At 34.0% G+C, this 27,130-nt stretch overlaps 1 protein-coding gene and 1 long non-coding RNA gene across 7 annotated transcripts in view; one reads left to right on the top strand and one right to left on the bottom strand.

Annotated features, from left to right (window-relative positions):
* Positions 1–26,889, top strand: part of LOC108735610 (maternal effect protein staufen) — a 48,553-nt gene extending 21,664 nt beyond the window's left edge. Inside the window, exons 4-8 of one of the 6 annotated variants that reach the window (XM_025973252.1) lie at positions 6,160–6,448; positions 17,308–17,624; positions 21,806–22,042; positions 22,097–22,218; positions 26,302–26,889. In XM_025973252.1, coding sequence (XP_025829037.1) covers positions 6,160–6,448; positions 17,308–17,624; positions 21,806–22,042; positions 22,097–22,218; positions 26,302–26,377 — 1,041 coding nt within the window. In that variant the 3' untranslated portion in view covers positions 26,378–26,889. The other 5 variants (XM_025973251.1, XM_025973250.1, XR_003230873.1 and 2 more) reach the window with 5 other exon arrangements.
* Positions 16,770–26,157, bottom strand: LOC108735611. The gene is made up of 3 exons (XR_001937612.2): positions 25,542–26,157; positions 24,169–24,332; positions 16,770–16,849 (listed from the first exon to the last, which is right to left on the bottom strand). It is a non-coding gene; the product is annotated as an uncharacterized LOC108735611 (long non-coding RNA).
* Positions 26,890–27,130: the final 241 nt, after the last annotated feature.

Genomic DNA, 27,130 nt, shown 5'->3' with positions numbered 1-27,130 from the left:
ATAATTGCTCAATATATTTGGTCTGGTGTATAAAAATAGGATTATTAGATTTTTCAATTTGCATTCCTACAAAGCAGGAAAGAGGATATGTTTTGACTTCAAAATCAGTTTGAAGATCATTAATTACTTACTTACTGATTTATCTTTACAAAGTAAAAGACCATCGTCAACATATACACACAAGTAGCATGTTATTCCCCTGGTTAATCCAATGTACATGCACTGATCTGCTTTACATCTTTCAAACCCAAATTTCTTTAAAACTGAATTAAATTTTGTATTCCAACATCTTGGTGCCTGTTTTAGCCCATATAAGGATTTGTTAAGTTTACATACCATTTTTGGGTTGCAGTCCAATCCCTCAGGTGGAGTCATGTAAATTGTTTCTTCCAGGTCACCATACAGGAAAGCAGTAGTGATGTCGAATTGGGTTATCTCTAAATTTTTCTGAGCTGCAAGTGATAATAATAATCGTATAGAGTCATACCTCACTGTCGGTGCAAAAGTTTCATCAAAATCTATCCCTTCTTTTTGTGCATATCCTTTTGCACAGAGCCTTGATTTGTAACGAAGACCTGTTGGTTTGTTTTTGATGCGAAATACCCAATTACATCCAATAGGCTTGGTGGTTTGGGGTTTTTCTACCAATGTCCAAGTAACATTTTTAGAATGTGACTAATTCTTCTTTTATTGAAGTTTTCCACTTTTCAGATTCAAAGGAATTTAAAGCTTCTTTGCAATTCTGAGGAATAGAATTTATTTTTTCTTCACTGTAGCACATGTAAGTCTTATCGTTATTTTCATTTAATTTTGATAATTCTCTGTTTCTTTGTCTCAATATTATTTTAGAACATCTATATTTGGTTTATACTCGGGATCTTCGTTATCTTCTTGGTCTGACATATATTCACTGGTAGTGTTTGAAGAATCTGATGTGTCATTAGAATTCGGAGATATAGAATTATCATTTTGTTCCAATGATGTATCACATTATTTCTTTCTCGGTCAGATTTATAGGAAGATAGTTTCTCTTTACTGTGGTCTCTAAGAGAACGGCGTCTCTGCCTTTAATCACAGTTTTGGAGATAGGTATTATAAACCTATACCCTTTTGTATTATCACAGTATCCGATGAATATAGCTTTCTGTGATTTGCTGTCCCACTTCTTACGTTTTTCTTTTGGGAGATGTATCATTGCTTCACAGCTAAATATTTTAGGATGACTTATATTTGGTTTCTTCTTAGACCATATTTCTTCTGGAGTTTTAAAAGCCAGTGAATGTGTTGGAGATCTATTAATGAGGTAAGCAGCTGTGTGTATTGCACTTGCCCAGTACTGTTTAGGAAGTTTTGCATTAATCAACAGACACTTTGCTTTTTCAACAAGCGTACGATTCATACGTTCGGAGACACCATTTTGTTCTGGTGTATAAGGCACTGTTGTTTGATGGACGATACCAGCTGTTGCTAGGAACACAGAAAAAGCATTGTTTATATATTCAAGTCCATTGTCTGTACGCAAACATTTTATACTGCACTCCAATTGATTTTCAACTTGACATTTAAATTCTTTGAATTTTTCAAGAAATAAACAAACACCTTTTTTGAAAAGTCATCTATAAATGTGATGAAGTATTTTGCACCACCAATGGAAGTGGTTTCCATTGGTCCACATATATCTGAATGTACAGTTTCAAGTAGATGTGTAGCTCTTGAATGACTCGTCTTGAATGGAAGGCGTGTTTGTTTTCCTTCTAAACAAGTCACACAGGCCAGATTGTCTTCTTTCTTAGATAATTGCACACCATTTGTATTTTCTTCAATTTTCTTTAAATCACTGAAATTGAGATGCCCCATGCGCTGGTGCCAGAGATAAATATCTTGCTTATCAACATCAGATATGTATGCTTGAATATTGTACAGATTTAGCCGGTACATATTGTTGATTAAGATAGCTGTTGCAACTATTTTCTTACGACTGTTAATAATTACACAGCCTTCATTATTAAATTTCACTGCACCACCATGATTTACAATCTGACTGACTGATAGCAAATTTGTTGCTAACTCAGGCACATATAAAACATTTTGAAGTAAAACTTTGTTACTTCGACCTCTGTCATCACAGATGTCTAAACTCAGCTGACCAGAGCTTTCTACTGGTAAGGATTTGTTATCTGCAACTTTAATTGTCTTCACTGGTGGCACTGTTTCATTATGCAATAATTGTTTGTGTCTGGTCATATGCATTGAGGCACCGGAGTCTATATACCAGGCATCGCTGTTACTGACTGGAGCTATGAATGTAGCGGCATAGCTAGGATTTTCATGTTTCTGTTTTTGCTTAGACTTGCACTCTGTGCTTATATGACCATATCTGTTGCATTTGAAACAACGTGGAATTTTTGAGGTGCCTTTTTAAATACCTTTTTCTTTGAATTTGTTGCAAAGGCATTTGTATCACTATTGCTCATTTTTACATCCTGTAGAATTTTAGCTTTACTGAATCAGCACTTATTTTCATACCAGAACTCTCGATCGCCATGATCATCGGTTTGTATGTCTCAGGTAGACCAGAGAGAAGCAGGGTTCCCAGCCACTCATCATCCACTTTAAATCCGATATTGCGCAACTTATGAGCTGTTGTGACTACTTTACTAACGTATTCTTCTACATTTTGACACTCTGCGAGGGTTGTAGTACATAATTCACTAAGTAAACCTACTCGGCGTGTTAGCCCTGAGTCATCGAAAGCACTTGTCAGGTTGTCCCAAACTTCCTTTGATGTCCTGGCTTCTTGTATGTGAACATAATTCATGGAGTCCACTAACAAGATTATTTTAGATTTTGCTTTAAGATCACGTGTTTGGTTTTTCGGGTCGCCGGTTGGATTTTCTATGCAATCCCATAACTACTCGTGTTCAAGATATGTTTTCACGGCAAATCTCCATGTGGAGTAGTTATCGCAGCCAGTTAGTTTTTCTATCAAGGTCAGCGGGTTATTTGAGGACATTTTCAACACTTGAAAAATTATATACTTTGACTTGTTTACTTTTCTAGGGCTACTGGGCCCATAACCTGTTGAATTATTTTGAATAAGTGGAAGTAGGTTTTTATATGGGAATAAACGTTTATTATAATGAAATTACAATTTTATGTACTCTACTCGTAGTGTCACGGAATAGTGTTATTTATTAATATATAGTAACTATAGCAAACTAACAAACTAGGAAATTACATTAGAAGGCGCTGAATTTAAATTAACATTTCAATAGAAATGTACCAAGAAATTATTAAAGACCGTTACTTCCAAGTTAAAGAAGGTAAAACATTATCCAGTATAAGGGAAGCAAAAGACGGGGTACCACAGGGGGCACCATCATCCCCAGTACTGTACAATAGTTAAAAACAAATCATGGGCATTTGCAAGATACCGAATGGAAGAAATACTAAAAATAGTCAATGGCTATTGCATGAACTGGCGAATAAAGATTAATGAGACGAAGACAAACATATTATTTGGGAAAGGATCTTGTAAAAACAAGAAAATAAAATTCAATTCTAAGACTCTCAAAGTAAAAAGGAAAGCAATCGTATATCTGGGAGTGAAAATAACTACGAAACTGAAGTGGAACCAGCATATAAAAATGAGAACAACTATAGCAAACTTGACAATAAGAAGATTTCACTATATATTAAGACAAGAAAGCAAGCTAACCCTAAAAACGAAGTGAAACATAATAAATGCAATAACAGAGAAGCAGGCCTCATACGCAGAAGAAATCTGGAGCGGCTATCAAGATACAAACCACCAGAAAATGATGGCAATTCAACGAAAAGCTGTGAAGAAGATAACAGGCGCTCCCTATTATATTTCCAGCGAAGATTTAAGGAAAGAGCTAGCTCTGAGTCACCCACTAGAATGAGTCAAAATGAGCAGACAAAAACTTATTAAAAGTTTAAAAAATGGAAGCAACGAGTATAGAAAAGATATTGGACACAAAATGTCCTAAATAACAGACCATTAATACTAATGTTAGTGCAGTCATAAGTACAAAGTACTTGAAACCACAAAAACAGAGATGACCAAAAAAAAAAGTTCTTTGACAATGTCGGGATCTTTCGAGATGATGATCGCTTTGTTACCGTTAACGGTAAGGGTAAGGAAAATGATGGACGGTAGGCTGCGTATGGTATTGTAAAGAAACTTCTGGTTTGAGAACTTGTCCAAAAATTATTTTTGGACCATAGGAAAAATTTTATTAACAAAGTTTTGCGTATATTCCAAATATACAATAAGAAAATTTCATGTCCCAATCAAATTGTGGAAGGAAAGGTAATCGGAAATCAAAGTGTAAGTGCAAATCTAACAAAAATAAATAGAAGAATTAACAAAGGGTGATGTTAGAATGTAAGAGAGGACACCTGAGGCGTGTGCTTCCTTATAGACCGAGGTGGATATAACAATAACTCTAAAGGAGTAATGAAAACCTTTTCTGTTGATCATTTGATGAAAGACGATAGTAATTTTTATCAGTGTATTGCACAAGAGGACTTGATTGTAATAGAAACTACCGAAGGAGAGTGTAGGAATGTTGAATGAAGGTTGAAGAATGCCTTCGTATCAAACCTAAGAAGCAATATGTTATGAATAAGCAGGCTGGTTTTTGAGCAAAGTTTGAAAATCTAAGGGTGAGCATGTCAGTAGCAGAGGTACAAAAAGCATATTCCGTTTACTAAAACATGGCGCAAAAGACCAGGACATACAGCAACCAAGAAATTAGATGAATTAAAAAAGAATGAGCTTATAGATTTTGATTGTTCAAGTACACTGCTGGCCTTTTCTCTTTTGACTGTATTTGTGTAATAATAGATACACCGTACAGCGAACTGTTTTAATTCATCAGTAACTATGCAGTGAACAAAATAGATACAAATCTCATAAATCACTATAAGTACGAAACTAAGTGTGTCTCTTATTTTTTATAGAAGTGGATATAAAAATTAAAATAATTCGGTGCGGACCCCACTAAACGTACGTTTGGTGAACTGCTACTTGTGGGCTCATTAGATACTATTAGACAATGTTATTTTCGATTAAGGATATCGACATTGTAGCGATCTGTATGTTTCTGCATATGTGTTAAAGGAATAGGATTTGCGAACGAGTAGTGTCGTTTAGTGAGAAGGGAAGGGTTGTGACATATCGGGTAGGGTTGGGTCAGGTTCATCGACTGAAAAGATTATTAAGAGAAGACGGTGAGAAGTCATAGTGACAAGGAAGCTAGAGACAGTAAGCAATCTGTCCACTTCATAAATTCACTACATTCAGTTCATCCACAATCTGATTAGATATTTCATAACGACCAAACATCATTTAACGTTTATTACAATTAAATGTGCCAACCCTATAACACTGAATATGCGAAAGCGGAGAAAACTCCAACGATTAATACCTTCTAATGTATTTAAGTTATCAGGTTAAACATTTTATGTTATGTTATTTTTTTTTTTTCATTTATACTTTGATCTATGTATGCATCTTTCTTTTGGTTGAATTAAATGATAAGATAGTTATTGGAAATAAAGATTTTTTATTAGAAAGTTAATGAACCCACGTATGATTACCCTGAGAGCTTGTCGACAAATAGGTTACAATTTGTCAGTCTGGACATAGCTGTCTGCGTGTACCTAATAGAACATATTTGTAGCACGTATACTAGGTGTTATATTAAAGAAAAGTAAGTTTAGTGGTTTCTTGGCTAATGCAGCACCATGTCTATTTATAAATAATGTTAGTTTGCGATTCTCATCAGTAGAAACAAGTTCTATTATAAAAACCAGCTTACTATACCTGACGAATTGTTGTACCCTCCCGTATGTTTTCCAGAACAATTGATAGAACTTCACGATTCTGGGTTTGCAACTTAACAGTTTGCCTGTTGCTTTGATCGTGCGCAAAATTTAATGAGTGGATTATTTCAGGCAATATCTCCAATTCTGAATTTGACCGATTTAGTGAAGTGTTATTAGGTTTTTATTTTTTATTTTATATTTCGCTAGCATGAACTGCATTTTAAGGGTATTTTAATAAAGAAACTAGCACAGCGATTTTTTGAATTTCAAAAAGTCACATTTAATGTTTTACTTTTTAATAAGGACCTACAAAATCCAACACTGTTTCCGGCTCATAACATCCACAAATTACGAAGTATTAGAATTAGTGAAAACCATGAAAATAATACAGTTCATGAAAATATTACTGAAATCAAAAACACGACTGGCGATTATTTAAATAATTTACAAACACCTGACGATCCTTATATGGTACATCTGAAAGTTGGAAACAGGGAGTATATAGGAATAGGATATACAACTCCCGCAGCACGTCATGATGCAGCCATTAAAGCAATAGAGGAAATCAAAAGGATTAATATCGACGGAAATTGTAAGTACAGCTCATTATTTTTTGTATCCGTATATTTAATTTACATTAAGTATAACGCTTATCGTTAGAAATTACCTGAGAAAAATTATTAGATTTAAAAAATATACAAAAATGCCTGGCTGAAAACAAGATCTTTGTTTAATGCTATTGTGCGAATTTAAAATTACTTAACATTTGACATTTAAAATTATTATCAACTAGCTACCTATGTGCCCGCAATTTCGCCCGCTTGGTATTTTTATCATTACTGGTTAGACACGTACCTCCATTGTTTTCTATCTTGAGCTAGCCTTCGCATTTCCCTAAAACTAGTACATCCCACGTCCTTAACTATTTCTCAACAATAATTTTATCTAGGTCTACCTATATTTTTATCAATCTTAATAGGTAGGATCTTAACATATCGATGGCGTCACGACAAAAAGGCATAAGCCACTTCCTCCAATTTTATCAGGAGAAGGTGAAAACTGTTAATTTGTTTTAATAGTATCTTTTTAACTGCTTTCTTTGAAATTCTGAAGTGATCTATGATAAAAAATACCGGTTTGTTCATTAAAAGACAAATTTTACGTAAAATCCATTTCTATTTTAAAATATGTCGCTTACGCCCTTTAAGTACGTCTGTTTGGCGTTTGCGCCCTTTTCTTGGAGATATAAGCCTCTTAAATAGGATGCCTTTGGTTTTGTAATGGCGGTTAGGCCCTCCATAAGCCTTTCACTTTTCTTAGACTACTATCGAGAGCTAATAGTTATAACATATTAATTTTTTTAATTTAAAACACTCATGCAGAATTATAAAAAGAATAAGCGACTCTTTTACTAAGTAATATGAATAGAATAATAATAATGCAAACATGTTTTATTTGAACACACTTCTCTTTAATAAAATTAGAAATTTCTTAAATTGTCATAACTTCAAAAAAATTAACATGAAAGTAAAAGTTGTAAGTTACAAAACTAAAGGAAATGAAATTGTTAAAAAACTAAGTGTAACAAATAAAGTCCAAAGAATAATACAACAAAAAATATGTACCCTTAATAAATTAACGTAAAAATATATTATTTCTTTTTCATTGCCTAATATTCAGCTTAAAAAGCAATGAAAAAGAAAAGGCGTAAGCGACTAATTAAAACTAATATTGGAATAGTGTTTTACAGAAATTAGTTAATCTTTCTAGAAGTGTAAACGCGTTTTTTGATGGTAAACATTACCAACAATGAAATTGCGTATTAATATTCAAGTTTACTACAGAGTCGTTAACAAAAAATAAAATTAAAAATTGCATGAAGTGTCATAGCAAAATGGTACTTACGCCAGCCTAAAATTTAAAATTGAAAAGGCGTAAGCGACAAAAACAAATGTAAGCGTTTTTCTTAGTATCTAAAACTATTTTAAAGTCAAAACTAATTTTGACAGCTTGCTATAACAATAATTAATAAAGAAAAATTGTAATGGAACTTACTTTTTTAAAAATTTTCGACGTCTCGACGACGATGAGCGTAAGGTTAACCTCTCTGTATGAAAGCGTGATGCTTAATGCTGTTTAACCTCGATTTTTCTTAGAATGAAATTGTCGCTTACAAAAATTTTAACTCAATTTATTGACGAAGGAAATTTTTGTCGGTTGCAGCCGTTATATTAGATAATTAGCTGAGTTACTTTACTTAAATTGACATAAAAATCTTGTTTTTCATTTTTTGGCGCTTACGCCTTTTTGTCGTGACGCCATCGATATATATTATACATATATGTCGTCAAAAATTGTTTTACAGACGTTTTTAAGTTTTACTACTTTTGTACAATGAGCGTCATATTTCTTACCGTTGAAGCAGCTTTCGCATGAAACTCATTCGCTCTATCGTTTTTTCGACGATTTACGTTGCAAAATTGACCTCCACAAAAAATCCTTTTATTATAACGGCCTATGCAGCCTATACTCACCCTAAAGATCCATTCTAAATATTGGTGAAAGAATTCTTGAAATCGGATGGATTACTTTCAAGACTTCTGAATCTGTATTTTTTGGAAGTACCACTTCAAGCTCACTCAATGTTTTTTTAAAATGTGGTCTAAGGTAATAGAATTCTACTGGACCCAATAACTACCTGGTTTAAGCGGCTCACATCTGTCCACTACAATCTTGAGGTTCCGAATTATTTTCATTTCTTTATTGGGCCAATATGCTCGTCCTTCTGGTTAAATTAATTTAATATTCCCACGATGCCTAAGACAAGGGTAGATATTGCACAGATGATGGCAGCATGATAAATAGAATTCTCGGTAGGCGTCACGCACGGCGTTCACTTTCACTTGCGTTGGGAATGACGTCACTATGAGTAAGGCGGAAATGATCGTCATACGAATCATTTGTATTGTTCGCATATACCAATATTTATTCGTTCCAGAATAGTTTTTTAATTTTGCTTTTAAGTGACCCTTTCAAAATTATAAATGCTGCCGTTTTTGTTTAAAAAGCCTTAGGAATAGCTACAGTAAATTAACAACCTTACACGAATATGGATGATGAATGGTGAATGTTTATTATACATGGCTTCATTATAAAAGAATGCACTTTTGTTAGCGTTATTTTAATTCTTGAGAAGCGCTGTAAGTACCCTAGAAAGAAAATAAAGCATCTACTGTAAAATTGTACTTGATGAACATTGAATCGTGAAAGTTGAAATCCGGTAGTAAGCGAATAGAATCAATAAGCATGACCGTTTTGTTAGAGGTGCCTTTTGCTCTTCTGGAAAATAAACTTTGAAGCATGTTTCCTCAACTCTGAATTATATTATTAAATAATTGTTTGTTATGAAAATCAAAAACAAGAAGTTGCTTTTACTTACCCATCAGGCTTCTCACAACTAGCACCTGAACATTTTTGTGTGGTTTCCTCAGTACATCTTCTAAGGAATTGTAACAAATCTCAGGTTTGATTTTCATTTTATCATAACTTAATATTACATCTCTCTCCAAATCAGTAAGAATTGTTGCATGAGATTTAAGGAGGTTTAAATTCATCATTATAGTATTAAGAGAGTTGTATAATAATAATAATAAAGATTTATTAAGACAATGGAACTTTACAGCCGATGTTACAGGTTCAATTGTTCAAACAAGAGTGGTATGATATTTCCTTTTTACCAAAGCTGTTTTTTAAAAGTGAGCGGTTNATGGTAATAGTGGGTCATGGTTTCATCAGGGCGTTTATGTCGAGCGACCAATTCTTCCAAAACCGTAGTATAATCTGTATATCGTGGAAATGCTTGATACTATGTGGCCGTGGGTGCACTATCCCACTCCTGAATTATTAAGAGAGTTGAATAATAATAAAGATTTATTAAGACAATGGAACTTTACAGCCGATGTTACAGGTTCAATTGTTCAAACAAGTGAGCGGTTGTAATGAAATTGATATTGAATTATTGTTTATTAAACTGCCGCCGGACTGGCGACGCACATAAACTAAACAGATATCCTTCTAGACTTTATCAGGTTCCCGAGAATTGTTGTTTATTTGAATCGGCCATCCTGCGAATTTCGCGCCCTCGCGAAAGATGGATAACTGGCTTGTTCTCCTTGGCTAATGCAGAGTATGATTAGCGATTTCAGTTCGTTTCTGCAACATAATGTTCCTTACAGTATCAATCTTTTTATTTCATGAGTGATCACAACTTCTGAAAGTATTAATGTTACGCTGTTTCCTTTTTTTTCGTTTTAAACCTTGTTACCAGTGATGTAACCTAGTTACATTTCTTTTACTACCATTCACTACATTTTAACGGCAGTATCCTGCCCTTCCTTCTTTTTTTTTTTTTAATGACCCGGCAGTAACCTGCCCTTTCTACACACATATCCGCATATCCATTGACAACAATCTGCCTCCTTTTTTTTTTCTACTTTTTTTCTTTACATATAGCCTTTGGCAGCAACCTGCCCCTTTTTTTTTAAGCGCAACTTTCGGCAGCAACCTGCCTTTTACTTACAGAAGTCGCGATCTCTCAAAGTACAATTTATACAATGTTTACTGCTACAACTAAAACTACAAGTATTCATCTCATTTCTTTTTGCATGGTTTTTTTTAGTCAGAGTTGTTAGAGCTGTCAGAGTTGTCAGAAACAGCAGGTACACTACAATACCGACGCAAATTATCAGCTGCTACAATTGTCTTAAAATTCTTGTACCCTCGTAACCCCTTGATACTTCTAATTTCATATCTATCATGATGTAATACTTTTACGACAATGTAGGGACCAGAATACTGACAATCAAGTTTCCTGTTTACCCCTCTTTGACTGCACGATATTCCTTGTTTCCATAAAACAATTTCGCCCTTTTTGTACCGATTGGGTACTCTGTGTTTCTTGTCGTACCTCTCTTTCATTTGCATCGCAATCTTTTCCATAGCCCTACTCGCAGCTTTGCGTCTAATTTTAACATTAACTGGCTCACCGTCTGTTTGTGTGGTTTCCATATCGTTTAACAAGTGCCCCTTGTAACCGAACATTAATTCAAAGGCGGTACTTTTGGTGCTTGAATTAATAGTGTTATTTATTCCTCACACTATATCGGCTATCCGCTCATCCCAGTATTTCTCATTATCTATTGAAGGATTTATCCCATTCAAAAAGGTTCTATGGAAACGTTCTACTTGACCGTTTGCCCGGGGTGTACCAACAGCGTTTTTGATGTGCTTAATCTGTTTTTTATGAACGAATTCAGCAAAATGATTACTTGTAAAAGCTATTCCTCTATCCGATGTTATTCTTTTAGGATATCCAAGAAAGATTCCAAACACTTGACGTAATTGTCTAATACATTCTTTCGAACCTACAGTTTTACAGGGGATTGCTACAAAGTATTTGGAAAACGCGTCAATTATACTTATAATATACATATTTCCAGACGAACTTTTTGGAAAAGGTCAAACATGATCAATATGAACGATTTCCATAGGTTTATTGTTTTTATGAATTGGATGCAATTCTCCCTCACTTTTCCCATAATTTCCTTTATTATAAGCGCAATCAATGCACGAAGAAACATATTTTTTTATAAATCGAGTCATTCCCGAAAACCAATAATTTGCCTTTATTAACTCCTTTAGACCCGGATGACCAATTTCGTTGTGGTATTTTATCATTATTTGCTATCTCGCTGATTTAGGCACTACTAGTCTTTCCCTGATCGGTGTTTTTCTGTATAATCGGTTATTTTTTATTGGATATGCTTTTAAATTTTCATTATTGTCAGAATTTGTTTGATCTATGATGCTTTTCAAGGCGTCATCTTGTAATTGGACCGTTAAAAACCAGTCATCTATGTTGGTTATACTTGAAATAAATACGGTTGTTTCTGGATTTCGACTTAATGCGTCAACGTGACTCATTAATTTTCCGGATTGATGACAAATTTCGAAATCAGTCTTGAATTAATAGCCACCATCGGGCGACTTGCGGTAAAAGATCCCTTTTGTTGAACGTATGGCGGACCGCACTGCAGTCTGTTATTATTTTGAAATGTAAACCTGATAAATATATCCGAAAGCGCTTAAGAGATTCGACCACTGCTAAAGATTCAAGTTCGTAGCTATGATAAACTTTTTCTGCGCTGCTTGTCACTGTACTAAAGTAAGCTACGGGTCGTTTATCACCCTTTGTTTGCTTTTGTATTACAATTCCACCTAACCCTTTATTACTGGCGTCGGTGTGAACCTCGGTTCCTAAATTGGGATCATATGACGCTAATAATACTGGTTTGGCTGTTAGTTTGCTTTTTAAAAGGTCGAACGAATTTTGCTGCATTTCGCCCCATTCCCAACGGTTATTCTTTTTTGTTAGATTCGTTAAAGGAGTAGCAATTACTGCAAAATTTTCGACAAATTTTCTAAAATAACCTGCTAGACCCAAAAATTTTGCACGGCATCAATTTTGCGATTACCCGGAGAGATACCTGAAGAAGATATTGTATGTCCTAAGTATTCAATTTTTGATTTTAAAAATGAGCATTTCTGTAGATTAAGTTTGAGGCCAGATTTATCTATTATTTGCAATACTTTCGCTGATACTAGCTGACGGGATAAGAATGTCGTCCATATAAGCAAGAACATTTTCGTGACGTAAACTACTAATAGTCTTGTTTATTAGTCTTTGGAATACCGATGGAGCATTCATTAAGCCTTACGGGATTCTCAAATATTCATAATGCCCCTCTGTTGTGATAAATGCTGTTTTATTTATTGATTCCGAGGCTACGGGGATCTGATGGAATCCCTGACTGCAATCTAGACTGGGGAAGTATTTTTTATTAGCTAAACGGTTTTTAATATTTGGCATCGGAAAAATATCTTTCACCGTATTTTTATTTAACGCTCGCTAGTCTATACAAGTGCGATAATCACCGGTTTTCTTTTTGACTAAATTTACTGGGCTTGCAAAGTGTGACTGTGATTCACGAATTATACCGGCATCATGCATAACTTTTATCTTATTTTGAACTACTTCTCTCTGTTTAAATGACAATCTATAGGGCTTATAACTCCCAACTCTTGTCGTGCTCGCAAAAAAATGTCTCCACTTATTTAATAAAGTACTTAAATTGTTTCGTGCCTCTGACTCTAATGACTTATCAATTTCTACATCAGTTATCTTTATTTCATTAGTGTTGCTTGCATTTTTACAATTACTCACCGATAAAATATTGGCCTTTGCAATTTCTATATCTGAACATGCATTCCCTCGAGCTAACAGCTGTCCCTCCTCAAATACAACGCTTTGGGAACTCATGTTGGAAATCAACACCTGTGATTCTGGTGAACGATGAATACCCGACGGTATGCTGACAATAGACTGGCCCAACTGATACTTTGCTTCATGATACACATTAGTTTCTTTCCCGGCACTGTTTATTTTAACCGTTACCAATTTTCCACTGTCAGCAGGAATTTCAACTTTTTCCGTTAACACTATTTTTGGACGTTCTTCGATTTCGGCTAGGGTAATATTACGTAAGAAATCAGAGAGATCTTCAACAACACTAGCCGTATCTCCTTTTATTACAACCGATAGTTCACTCGAATTTAATACGGGTTAAATAATTCGATATGGTCTGTATTCTGTCGAAACTGCCAGACGCGGATCGCGATTTCGATCTTTTTGGATCTCATCAGCGCGTCACAGGCAGCTCCGACAGAACACAGACCAACTTTTACCTGCTGTCTTAACAGTGCGTTTTAGAAAATACTACAAATGGCGCAGTAAACGCCATCTGTAGCACGATGCTACATTTTAGGATTATGTATACTCCAACAAGGTCCACTTGTGTGGATATCTACTTGCTGAAAACGAATCCCGTTTTTAATACGGGTTGTCCGATAATAATATCAACCTCATCCAAAAATACTTCTGAAATTATGGCAGACGTATAAATCATAATTCCGTCCACCACTAATGAAAATCCTGCTTCCGAATAACACTTAACATAGCGCCCCCAAATCCTCTTAATACAGTGTCACTTTGTTTGGTATTAAGTTTCAATTTCTTGGCAATGGATGTTGTAATAACGTTCACCTCACTTCCAGTGTCTAAAAATCCAATCACTTCAACGCTGTTTATTTTACAGATTTTCTTATAAGTGTGGTTCATCATATGGTTGATTACTGTTTTAACGTTTTTCACATTGTCGCGGTTGTCAATTTTTTTGTTTTGAAGGGACAGTCAACACTGAAATGTCCCTGCTTATTACACGTGAAACACCGTGGACTAAAACGCTGGCAGTTTTTCCACAATTATAGCACCTCACGTCACTAATCAGGCTGAAGTTGTTGTGGTATCTTTGCCCAGAAGCCATTAATGAATCGATTCTTGGTCGTTTCGTAAGAGTACTTGCAGGAGACTTGTAATTGTCCATGGGGGCAATGAATCCGGCGTATAATTCATCGGCCGTTGCACATTGAAATGCTCGTGCGTTTGCTTGCAGTTCCAAAAGGAGTCCTTTGATAATACAAGAGATGGTTGCTTCGTTATCCAATCGACATTGCTGTGCTAGAGCGATTTTTGAATGGTAATAGTGGGTCATGGTTTCATCAGGGCGTTTATGTCGAGCGACCAATTCTTCCAAAACCGTAGTATAATCTGTATATCGTGGAAATGCTTGATACTATGTGGCCGTGGGTGCACTATCCCACTCCTGAATTATTAAGAGAGTTGAATAATAATAATAAAGATTTATTAAGACAAAGGAACTTTACAGCCGATGTTACAGGTTCAATTGTTCAAACAAGAGTGGTATGATATTTCCTTTTTACCAAAGCTGTTTTTTAAAAGTGAGCGGTTGTAATGAAATTTGTTTATTAAACTGCCGCCGGACTGGCTCATAAACTAAACAGGTATCCTTCTAGACTTTATCAGGTTCCCGAGAATTGTTGTTTATTTGAATCGGAAGCTGTTTGATTCGTAACAATAGACTCGTCAGTCCTCAGACAGGTTGGACACGCACCTACACTCTTCTACCTTGAGCTAATCTTCACATTTCTTTAAAGGTGCGTAGTTATTTTTGGTTCTAGTGGCACCTTTTCACCTTGTCTGACACCAACGAATTTTTATTTATGGGGGAATTGGATACACGTAGTCTATTATCACGGTGAATAAAATACGAATTTATGTTACCAATGCTTTTCGTACAATTATAAGTGCCCCCGGTTTATGGAACTAAGCTGACGGTATACAATTTCAATACTTTATGAAGGATACAAATTTCTTTTTCATTTTTTTACAACGATAAAGCGCACTCGGATCTGGTAGCCAAATACATTGTTGAATAGTTATTTTGTTTTATTTTACTTTTTTTTAGTTCTCCTGTGGCGCATCAGATTCATTGCCTACATTAATTGCACCATTTTGATAGTACCTCAGAGCATTTACTGTAACAATAGCCTTAAATCGTTTATATTAAGTTGCAATGAAGCAATTGTATACATATTGTTACCCAGTACCATCATATTAGTTAAATACCTTTCTATTAGCACCCTTCTCCTCTAGCACAGCAGCTTCTTAACGCTAAAACATCATATAATTGACTTGTCACATTTTTCAATCTTTCACCCGTCTTACTCCTATTTGCTTGCAAGCGCTCTCGCTCTCTTATAGCAGTGTCATTTCCCTCTGACAAATCTCCTGCACGCCCCCTATGATATGATAACAATAAATATGCTAGGAGGAAAACCCATTGCTGGCAGATATCGTTTAGCTGAAACCCTACAGATTTTCAGGTAATTGCTCACCCTAATTTGTCGCTTCGTAATTGCGTCAAGTATTTTGCGGTTTTGTCTTCACCTAGTCATTCGACCGAGGAATAGTAATAGCATTCTATACATGCTTAACGCCCTTCTCATTCATAAAATTATTACAAAATTATTCGGTTATTACATGCCTTGGATACTCAAACTTGGCATATGTCTACTTTTATGTTTATATAGTTTTCACTGAGCTCAGAGTTTTTCTAGATATGACCCACGTACCACGTACATTTGGTAAACGCCCTCTAGAAGATTTACGTGTATGGTTTCTAATTATACCGCCCTCTTCTCATGAGAATTGTGAAATCTTTTGCTTCGTTGATGAATGCCTTTTGCATATGCACAATTTAAACAGGCCGCCGTATATTTGTACACAAAACGCCTCATTTTGGTAAACAAATATTATTTTCGAAAGTTCTAGATACTTTTTGAATCCAAAATGCCTAATATCCTCATGATATTTGCGTAGTAAGCAGAACTTGGCAATTGTAGGAACCAACAATCTGTCACCTTTACTTGTTACACCCCACAAACGCCCGCCTTTCACCTTAAATGCTGTTTGCATTACTTATCAGTTGTAACTCCTTCCAACGCTTTAATGATAGACTGCACCTTCTCCTCCTGCAATTGAATTGTTCCAAATCAATCCGCCTCAGAAATAGCCACCAAACTGACTGAGGGCATTCACATGCTGCATTTTATCAACTGGTCTGTATTAATTTCATATTTTTGGATTGCCAGCCATCCCATGGCTATTCTTGCGTCGCCTTCGCTGCAGAAGAGTCAGTCACCACCCAAAAATGAACACTTAATTTTTACACTACTGCCAGACTTTCCCACTCATAGTTGTGGCACTGCCTTTATAGTTGCTCTGCTGAAATAAAAAAATCACCTGCAACTTGCCTGTTGATGGCTTCTGAACCAATAAGTACCTAATCGGAGTTTATCAGCTTCGGTGTGCAACTCAATAGGTAATTTACTGCCATACTGTCCTAATATTGGTTATTGTATAAATGACGCTTTGAGCTTTTCAAATGTCGATTGCTCCATTTCCTTCCAATGCCATTCTTCCCCTTTCTTTAACAGCTAATTAAGTGGACATGAGCTAAAATCAGACAAAAGAAACGGAATAATGGATCAACAGGGTGGTAATATCGCTATTAATATCGATATTTCAGGAGATGGTTTATTGTGAGCGTGGAGGAGTTGTAGGTGTATTATTCTCAGCATTAGTTATTGCAAGTGACTGCGTAACATAAATTGTCAACATAGCAAGTTCAATGTATTGGAACGAATAAATTATTAACATAGCAAGATTTGAATTTATATATTGTATAATTATTTCCAATAGATTATACTTGGTTTCCGATTAGAATTTAAATATTAAAGTAGGAACTTATTATAAGTGTAATTAAAAGCTTTTAGACTACTTGAAGAATTGAGTTGTTTACCTTATATGCACATTTCACGCTTTAAGATATTGGTATGGACGAAAAAAAGTTAATTTATTGCAAGTTGCCTTTGCTTACAATTTCTTTTATATTACTGTTAATTTTTTTGTAGCAGTTGACAATACAATAAATGCAAATATTCAAATAAAATCACCAGTCTCATTAATATATGAAACAGCAGCTAAACTTAAAAAACAGGTTATATTTTCTATGATAAAAGAAGAAGGACCACCACATGCAAGGTTATTTACAAGCCGATGTCAGGTAGATGAACTGATTGCAGAAGTAGAAGGATTTTCAAAAAAAAAAGCTAGACAAGCTGCTGCAGAGTTAATGTTAGAAAAGTTTCAAAAGCTTGGCTGGTTGGAATTGACATCTTCCAATAAAGAAAAGAAAAAGCGGAATAAAAAAAAGAATAAAATAAATAAGGTTAGTATTCTGCACTGTGTTTTATTATATCTACTAACTAAATTAAGTCCCTAACGTTTTTAACTTGTGCGATTTGTATCTGTCGTTCGTTCTTCTGTTTGTGTAGCGCATATTCGCAAAATCGTTTGGATATGCAGGTCACAGTCTCGCTCACTTTAATTGAATAATAAAAGCTTTTATTATTAAAGTCTAGGCTTTCAATAATTTAAATGTTATTTGAAATTAATAATTTTTAAATAACTAACTTTTTGAGTGTGAGTAGGATTCAAGCTCGCACGTTACGTGTGGAATTGATTACCTAGTTATCTAAAATTAGCAATAAATTTTAATTATTTAATTAGAGTGAACAGGACTATGGTAGACTTGGAATTGACTTTGTTTGTAAATTATTATAATTACAATAGGAATAATGATTCAATAAAGTGAATTTGAGTATTTTAAACAAAAGGTGGGTGTAATGTGGATTGAGGTTATTTGTAGTGCATAAAATTTAATATCTACGTCTTGTACAGGATGCTTCTGAAATAAGTAGCAAGCTTGCAGGAGGTTATAGGTCACTATAAAACATGAAAATTAAGTAAATGTTTGGTGATCCGAAAGTCTACCGTTTTCGAGAAAAATGTATTTGAAAGTACACGCAAGGGATGAACGAAGTGATTATTAAATTAATTTTTATCGTAATAGCCGTCTAAACATTGTTATGTATAACACAGTAGTAAGCTGTTAATATTTACTTTATTAATCGTTGTACAACCTGCACTGCTTACAAACTCCATCGAGTTGCTTGGTTGCTATCCCAAGTAACTGTACTAATACCTTTGTTTCCAGTTTATGCGAAGGACCGTCTTCGGATTGTAACGTCTGGTTTTTATTTTATTACAAATTTTTTAACCACGCTGCTATACTCACCAAGCGATTCCCTATTGTATCTAGTTAACACTCTTATTTTTCTTCCTAGATTCCTTCCCATTTGGTCTACATAGAATGCATCGCATTCTTTACAATTTAATTTATTAACCACAATTTACTTTAAAATGCAAGGTTTTATATTAACTAATAATATTTTTGTATGTGACATTTATTGACATCGATTGTTTTTATTTTCGACTCATTAATGTTATTACACATTTTTTCACTAAAATTTTCCTCAGTAGTCGATTAAATTATAATTGGAACATTATTTGTTAGGTTCTACATGTAACTGTTCTTTAATTGTTTTCCTTAATTTATCTACGATTGAGGGGTTGTAACCCCTACCTTTTGCGTAGGTGTGTAGTTGATTACAAACCCAAAATTCATAAAGATAAATTTCCATACCACCATTGAGTTGTTGCAGGCACGTTACTATTTTGTGGGTGGTTCGCCAATATCCCACTCATCATCATGAGGTCGTCAGTCCTAAGACTGGATGGACACGCACCTCCACTCCTTCCTATTCTTAGCTAATCTTCGCATTTTCGTAAAACCAGAACATCTCACATCCTTAATTATTTGCGAACACTAATCTAACCAGGTTTACCTCTATTCCTCTTAGCTCCTGTTTCTGCCTCTAATATGTCTCTGACTAGACCTTCATTCCTGACAAGGTGTCCTACCAACCTATCTCGCCTATTTATATCCCACTAGCAAAAATTATTTATTTACTAATCTTACTTGTACGCAAGTTTACCGCTTATCAAGGAACTTGATGTATTTCCTTTACAGTAATGGTCACAAGGTCATGCAAATTATTAGCATTGTGTACTGACGTTTGATACACTCGTCGTTCCATACAACGGCATAAAGGCACACTCACACAATACGGACTTGAATAATTGTAGTTTCTCTTTGTTAAGTAAAACCGTATTATTAATATGGTTTTTTATTATTTCTTGCAATTCGTTCATTGCTATATTGTTTAAAAATTGAATAAATTCCGTAATATTTCATTATCTTCATTGAAAAATTTGTAGGTTAGTGTAGTTGTATATATGACTATTAGGTTTTACGGGGACGAAATATTAAAGGCGGCGGGAAAAACGACTGACAGGGACATAGAGACAAAATGGAACTGCATTAAAACTTCCCTAAAGTCAGCAGCTACAGATGTACTAGGTTTTAAACAAAACGAAAGTAGAAAACCCTGGATAACAAATGAAATTTTAGGATTAATAGAAGAAAGGAGGAAATACAAAAATACGGTAGACGAAGAAAGGCAAAAAAGATAAAAGGTTATGAAGTGGTAAATAATTAGGAAGTATAGGGCAGCTTAGGAACAGTGGATTGATATGAGGTGTAAAGAAGTAGAAGAAAAGTTTGAAGTAGGTAAACCCGATGAGGCTTATAATATAATTAGAGGGTATTTTAGGCAGTATTGTAGGGTACAGTAGTAATAATATAAGAAAAAAGGCAGGGTCATTTTGATAGAAATTAAGGAAAAGGCAGATAGTGTGGAGATAGGTGAGCTAGATTATCCCATAATGAGGGAATAGTTCGACGTTTTAAGAAACTTAAAGAATAATAAGACGCTAGGTACCTATAGATGGGATACAGGGGGAAATTCTAAAATATGCATGACAAGAGGTTAGAGATCGTATGTTTAAGCTGGTTAGTTACATTTATGAGATGGGGAAAGTTCCAGAGGATTATAAACGCAACGTGGTAGTAACCACACCTAAAAAGATAGGCCCGGATAGGTGCGAGACATTCAAAATAATTACCTTAACTTGCCATGCGTCAAAAATCTTAACTAGAATTTACAGAGGATGGAAAAAAAGGACGGAAGAACTATTAGGGGAAGACCAATTTGGGTTTAGAAGAAATAGAGGAACGCGGGAGACTATTCTAACTTTATGGGTAAAAATAGAGAAAACGTTAGAAAAAGGAGAGAGTGCATACATAGGATTTGTAGATTTAGAAAAAGCACTTGACAACGTTAAATGGATCAAGATGTAAAATATATTTAAAAATGTAGGGATGAGTTACAAAGATAGAAGAGTGATACTTGTTTGTTTATAAAGAGCAACAGGCAGTTATAGAGCTAGTGCTGCAACGTAGAGAAGTAAATATTACGAAGGAAGTCGGACAGGGATACATACTGTCACCGCTACTTTTTAATCTATACGTAGAAGACGCGATCAACATCATTAAAGATAGTACTGCAGGGATAGATATACAGCAGCAAAAGATTAGTATGCATATATTTGCAGATGATATAGCAGTATTAGCATATAGCAAGAAGGAGTTAGAGATAGCTTTAAATATATTGATAAAACTACTGTATGAAAATAAATAAAAGTAAAACAAGAATACTGGCATATAAGGGAAGAAAAAATAGGTAAAGAGCGAATATAAAGATAGAAATCTAAAAATTAGAAGTGGCCGATTTCAAGTATCTAGGAAGTCAGATAAGTCCGGACGGAAGGAGTAGTAGGGATATAAAGCAGAGGATAGCGCAGGGTAGAGTCGCCTTCAATAAAAAGAAGTCACTTCTATGCTCGCGAGCGGTGAATTTAGAAATTCGGAAAAGGTTGTTAAAGGTGTATGTTTGGAGCGCGGCATTATACGGGAGCGAGCGGAAAAGAAGAAAAAAAGAAAAGAAGCGTTCGGAATAATAGGAGAACTATATGGAAGTCAATAAGAAATAGGCGAGATAGGTTGGTAGGACGCCTCAGGCATAAAGGTCTAGTCAGAGACATATTAGAAGCAGAAACGGAAGTTAGGAGGGGTAGAGGTAGACCTAGATTAGATTAGTGTTGGCAGATAGTTAAGGATATGAGTTGTTCTAGTTTTAGGGAAATGCGAACATTAGCTCAGGATAGGAGAGTGGAGGTACGGGTCCAACCAGTTTTAGGACTGACGACCTTATGATGATGATGAACCCTATTCGTTAAAAGCTTTGAATTTTTATTGGAAAAGTGGCTGCAATTGCTGCATATATTCATTTTGGCTGATATTCAATGCACTGGTACTAATTGACGGTTAATTAAAAAAAAGCGGTGTTTTCTGTAAATAAGTTAAAATTTAATTAAACAATATTTTGTTAAAAGTCGTATAAATGTAAAAATACGAAGCATGATTGATTCATTTTAACCTATATATTTTTAAGTTTAAAATACTTACATTTGGGAATCTTCTATCATTGTACTATTTTTTTGATTATCTAATAGAGTAGTAATAATGAGTACTAAGTGTTTTTATAGGAAAATGTGCACGTGAGTGAAGAAGTGCCGGATATTATTTATGAAAAAGAACCAACTTTAATAAGCGAAAGTCAAAAAATAAAAAATACAGTGATCGGAAAAAATAGAAAGAGCATGAAGGATACACTTATAGAGCTCGCTAAGAAATTAGGCATATCCGTTCAATATTGGGATATTCCTAAAAACAATCACGAAAAGTATTTGACATTTGTTTCTCTTGATATTACGCCGTCACAAGTAAGATAGTTATGATATTTAAATTTCGATTTTATTTTTTTATGTACTTGTTAGATTTGTTTCGGTATGGATTCTGTATTAGAAACATCAAGGGAAATTGCATCACTCAAGGCCTTTGAAGAACTTCAACGTCAGGGACTAGATAATATATTCACCAACAACATTCAACGAACTCGGTGAGTTGTATTAATAGACATATCTTTGATTACTACTGTTTATTCCTTTTGTACCATTACAACTTCAGTATTTTTAAAATTTAAAAGGAAATTGTTTTGTACTTTTATCAACAGATCACATATTCAACCCCGCATCTATATATATATATATGAGTAATTTGTAGTGATTGAATTAATGTTTTAAAGTCTGTACTTCTCAAAAATGGGATGATTTGTTGACATGAAAAGCTAGTAATCACATTTCAGCCGATCTCGGGTTATAATTTGCATCATATTTTGTAGCTAATTTGTAGTGAATTAATATTATAGAACCTATTGATCCCGGAAAATCTGATGATCTGCTGGCATGATATGCTAGCAGATAGATAACATTATTCGTAATGAAGTTATTTTAAATAGATAATAGGCATGACAGTGATAGGCATGTTACCATAATCGAATAAAATAATTCGAAGTGGTGGTCTGTATTCTGTCTGTCGTTGAGATGAGCTACGCCGAGATTCGTTTCAGCAAGTAGATATCCATATATTTAAATGGACCTTGTTGGAGCATACGTAATTCTAAAATGTAGCATCGTACTACAGATGGCGTTCGCCACGCCATTTGTGGTATTTTATAAAACGTGCTGTTAAGACAGCAGGTAAAAGTTGGTCTGTCTTCTGTCGGAGCTGTCTGCGATGCGCTGATGAGATCCAAACAGAAATCGCGATCCGCGTCTGGCAGTTTCGACAGAATACAGACCACCAGTTCGAATTATTTTATTCGATATATTTTTTTATTCAAACATGATTAAAGTGTGTTTTGTAAATTAAGGAAGAAACAATCCAATTGAAAACTTGAATTTAGTTAGGTCCAGACCTATCGTTTCAGTCATTTATATTACATACAAGAAATCTCTAGCATTAAAGGTTCCTATAAACCGTTGTAAAATTACAAAAGGTAATTTACTATTTTTCTGAGCTAAGTATACGTATGAACTTCCGGTTGTTTCGTAGTTAAAAACACGGTTACAATGGGTTTACTCACGTTACACGTATATCAGTTACAAAAGTTTTAAAGGGTATAGTATAGCCGGGTTTGTATGAGATTATCAAAAAAAAACTTCGATTTGATTTATTTTTTTCAAAAAGTAAAATTTAATATTAATGAACGGTGATTTTTTTTCCAATTCGTAGGAGTAAAAGGGATGAAAAGCAGTTGTGAATATCAGGTGGAAAGCCGATTTTAAGAACAGAAATAAAACTACAATAATTTTTTTTGGCTGTTATTTAAATGTGCCTGCTGCCAAACTTTGATAGAAAACGTTTTCTATACTCCTTTACATTCAGGAATTTTTTCATTTTTTTTGAATTGGTGAAACATTATGAAGAAAAATAAAAATTAATGTTTTTTTAAGCTGGTTGGGTTTTTTCAGCTAAAATATTATTTTTTAATACACATTTCTCTAGCAGTATAAGAGTTTTAATGTGTTAAAAGCATTAAAAAAAAAAATAGTTTTTATAATAATGTTTCACCACTTCAAAAATAAAGAGAAAATTTCTAAGTGTAAAAGAGTATAGAAGACATTTTCTGACAATGTTTAGCGGTAAACACATTTAAATAACACGGTAAAAGAATGATTATGGTTCTATTTACGTTCTTAATAATCGGCTTTTCACCTGAGATTCATAATGAAACTGTTTGTTCATCCCTTTTACTCCTAAGAATTGGAAAAAATCAACATTCATTAATTTTGAATTTTACAATAATAAATAAAATCCAAGCTTTTCGAGAATTTCGAAAATCCTTTGAGATAAAGAACTAAAAATTCAGCTGAGTTATTTTTATTTAATGTCAAATCAGTCTTCCAAGTGCAAATCAAAAAAGCTGCGGGAGCAGATTTCCCATACAAACACGACTCTTTATTAATTCCGACATGGTATGGATCAAAGTCAAAGTAGTGGTGCTTACCCCTGATTTAATTGATCGCCGGATCCCCATTGCAGCATCTGGGACACTCGCATCAGAGATAAACGGAAACTGAGTCCTTGTAGCAGACAGATTTGTTCGACTATTTACAGGGTGTTTGTTGGTGTGCTTCGACCTAGTTCATTCATTCCGTGGTGTATTCAGTGCTTACAGAAAATTAATTAAGAAAATTTAATTAATAACTGCGATAAAAAAGTATTTTGTATAAATTTATCTTAAGCATGCAAATGTTGGTCTATATTTTGCAAATATNTATATATGTAGCTCTTTGAATCGGCAAATTTATTTTTGTTTTCACAAAATTCATTTTATAGCTTATATTTCTATTTAATACTCTCTGATTGAGCATTATATTGTCTTTTACTTTATTTTAGATAGTTTGAAAGTAACTATAGTCGTTTACACCGCCTGAAAAAGAAATAGTTTATAGTGCGCCATTATTGAGAGAGATATAATATTAACGTGTAATAAAAGATTGTGTTTCATTTATCTTTAACTATGGCTTCTGTAAAAACAATTAAAATCTATTTTTTTGCAGTTGCGGACAATATACAATAGTTAAGCAAAGATTGAATATAACAGATTTTGTAAAAAATGCTTACTTCAAAATGAAGTTGTCACCAAGATAAACACTGGGTTACGATAGAATATGTCGGAGTGAAAAATGTCATCAATACTAGTTTGAAAAAAGAAAGTATTGCTTCCACCACTTTACATTAAACTTTGTTTGATCAAACAGTTTGTAAAGGCATTTCAACTTGACCAACGGTGATTATTTCATGTTTAGATATCGAGGTTATGATTTAAATAGGTTTTAAGGATATAAAAAAATCGTAAGGACACAAAAAATTACTTTTTAAGAAAAAAGTCAATTCAAAAATCAGGTTTTTTTTTTATTTTCGATTTTTCCATGCTTTAATATTGTCGGAGGTATTAGGTAACACCATCGAAAAGAGCATCGTTAAAAACATAGAAACACTGGTTATCGAATATTTTTTCGTCGCACTCATTACGTGGCAAGGGTTCAAATGGAAATGTGTTCTCTGAGCATTTACGGGTTAATGTGACGTGGTATAAACCATATGAATATCGTTTTCTATTACTTTTAAGACAATTACGACAAATATTAACAATTTAGGAAAAAAACTTTTCAAAAGAAAATTTCGCAGACCTGTGTTATTGTATAATTCACATTTTTGGTCAAATGCAAACCCCCCACCCTATTACCGCATTTTTAAAATCAATATATATTTTCTTTACATGTATTGTAGTATATCCAATTACAATTGTTTCTTAATGAGCATTAGCAAAAAACTGGAATGATACTAGAATGTTGTATATAAATGAAGACTTACGTATTGATGACAGACGACCACCAATCGAAATTGAAACGGACTATAAGATAATTAGCATTGGTGATATTGCATATTGAATGAACTGATATAGAGTAGAAAACATAAATAAAGATACAAGAAATAAAAGTCGAAGTTATATTTGTGTTTTTAAATTAATTTTTTCGCTACACATGGACTACAAAATATAATGTCAATCAGTCCACGATCAACTGAAACGAATATGTGATCTGTTTAGTGTTGGTCAATGTCGTGGTTTTTCAATCACAGTATGATTCGTTATTGTGACCTTTTTATTAGATTAGTTATCTTAAACTGTAACGTGATCACTGTTTTCTATTGCAAATGTTCCCGTTTTTTTGTTCTTATACTCGCAAAAGTGAATAAATCATAGGTCGTAAAATATCTAGATCTGTTAGCATGATATCAAAAAACCAGCTGCAGTTCTTCCGATTTTCCGGCATAAACAGGCTCAACAGAATTAACTCTTTCGTTAGTTACAAAATATGATATTAATTACGATTCTAGGATCTTCTGATATGAGTATATGTGATTTGCTAGCAGCAGATTATCCGATTTCTCCAGATCTGTTATATGCTTCACAAAATCAATTCTTTCACCAAAAATTTAGTACTGAGTAGTTATAAATCGTTCATATGTTTATATGTGGAAGTTGGTTATGTGATCTGCTAGCGTATTACACGTCTTTTATTATTTAATTTATGTTATTATTTTCCATTTCAAAAATAATTCTTCTTTACAGAAAACCAGATTACGTGCAATCTATGGTTGGGGATAATAAGCAGTCTGATTATTCATATGAGACAAAACTGTATTAAATACATAATGTTTAATAATAATTTAAATTATAAAAATGAAATGTTTCATAAAAAGTAAAACTAACAAGTATCATTAATTTTTGAAAAAAAAAAATAACCCGATCATTCACATTAGATGGTAATGCCACCTTTTAGACATAGTGGGATTGCCACTGTCTTTCCTTTATTTAGAATGAACATCACCCATTTTGTAATGACTTATTTACCTTTTGTTTCGAACGGTACTGTCGTTTGTTCTTTTTATTTTATTTTTGTTTGTGTCAAGTAATATGGACATTGAAGCCTCCTTATCTGAAGCATGTTGGGTAAGGTCATATAATAATATGTTCACCTTGAAACAATGTTTATAAACATCAGATCGTTCAATAAACAACTTCGTAGATTTTGTTACAATGCCCAGATCTATGCAACTAAACATTCGTTACTTCATATCGAACCCAATGAGTTCCAATAATTAATTTGTTTGATTTAGTTTGTGTTACATTACTCTTAAACATATCAAAATCAAGCATAATATTCATTGTAACATAGATCTCAGTGCAACAAAATTAACAAAAAAAATGTTGGTTAAATTTTTCTTTTATGCTTTTTTCGGTGAAGAGGGCAGCGCCTCAGTTGTTCGTGAGCAGCCACCGTTAGCCGTTGTCCCTTCTTTTGCAGAACGTATCTTTCATTTGGAAGTACAGGCAGTCCTCGTACTTACGGCATGTTAGGTTCTCGAAATACGCGACTTAAATCGAAACGAAGTCGAGA

Source organism: Agrilus planipennis, unplaced genomic scaffold (assembly GCF_000699045.2).
Source record: "Agrilus planipennis isolate EAB-ADULT unplaced genomic scaffold, Apla_2.0 scaffold101, whole genome shotgun sequence".
NCBI classification, from domain to species: Eukaryota; Metazoa; Arthropoda; class Insecta; order Coleoptera; family Buprestidae; genus Agrilus; species Agrilus planipennis.
This window is presented reverse-complemented; position numbering and strand designations above follow the sequence as displayed.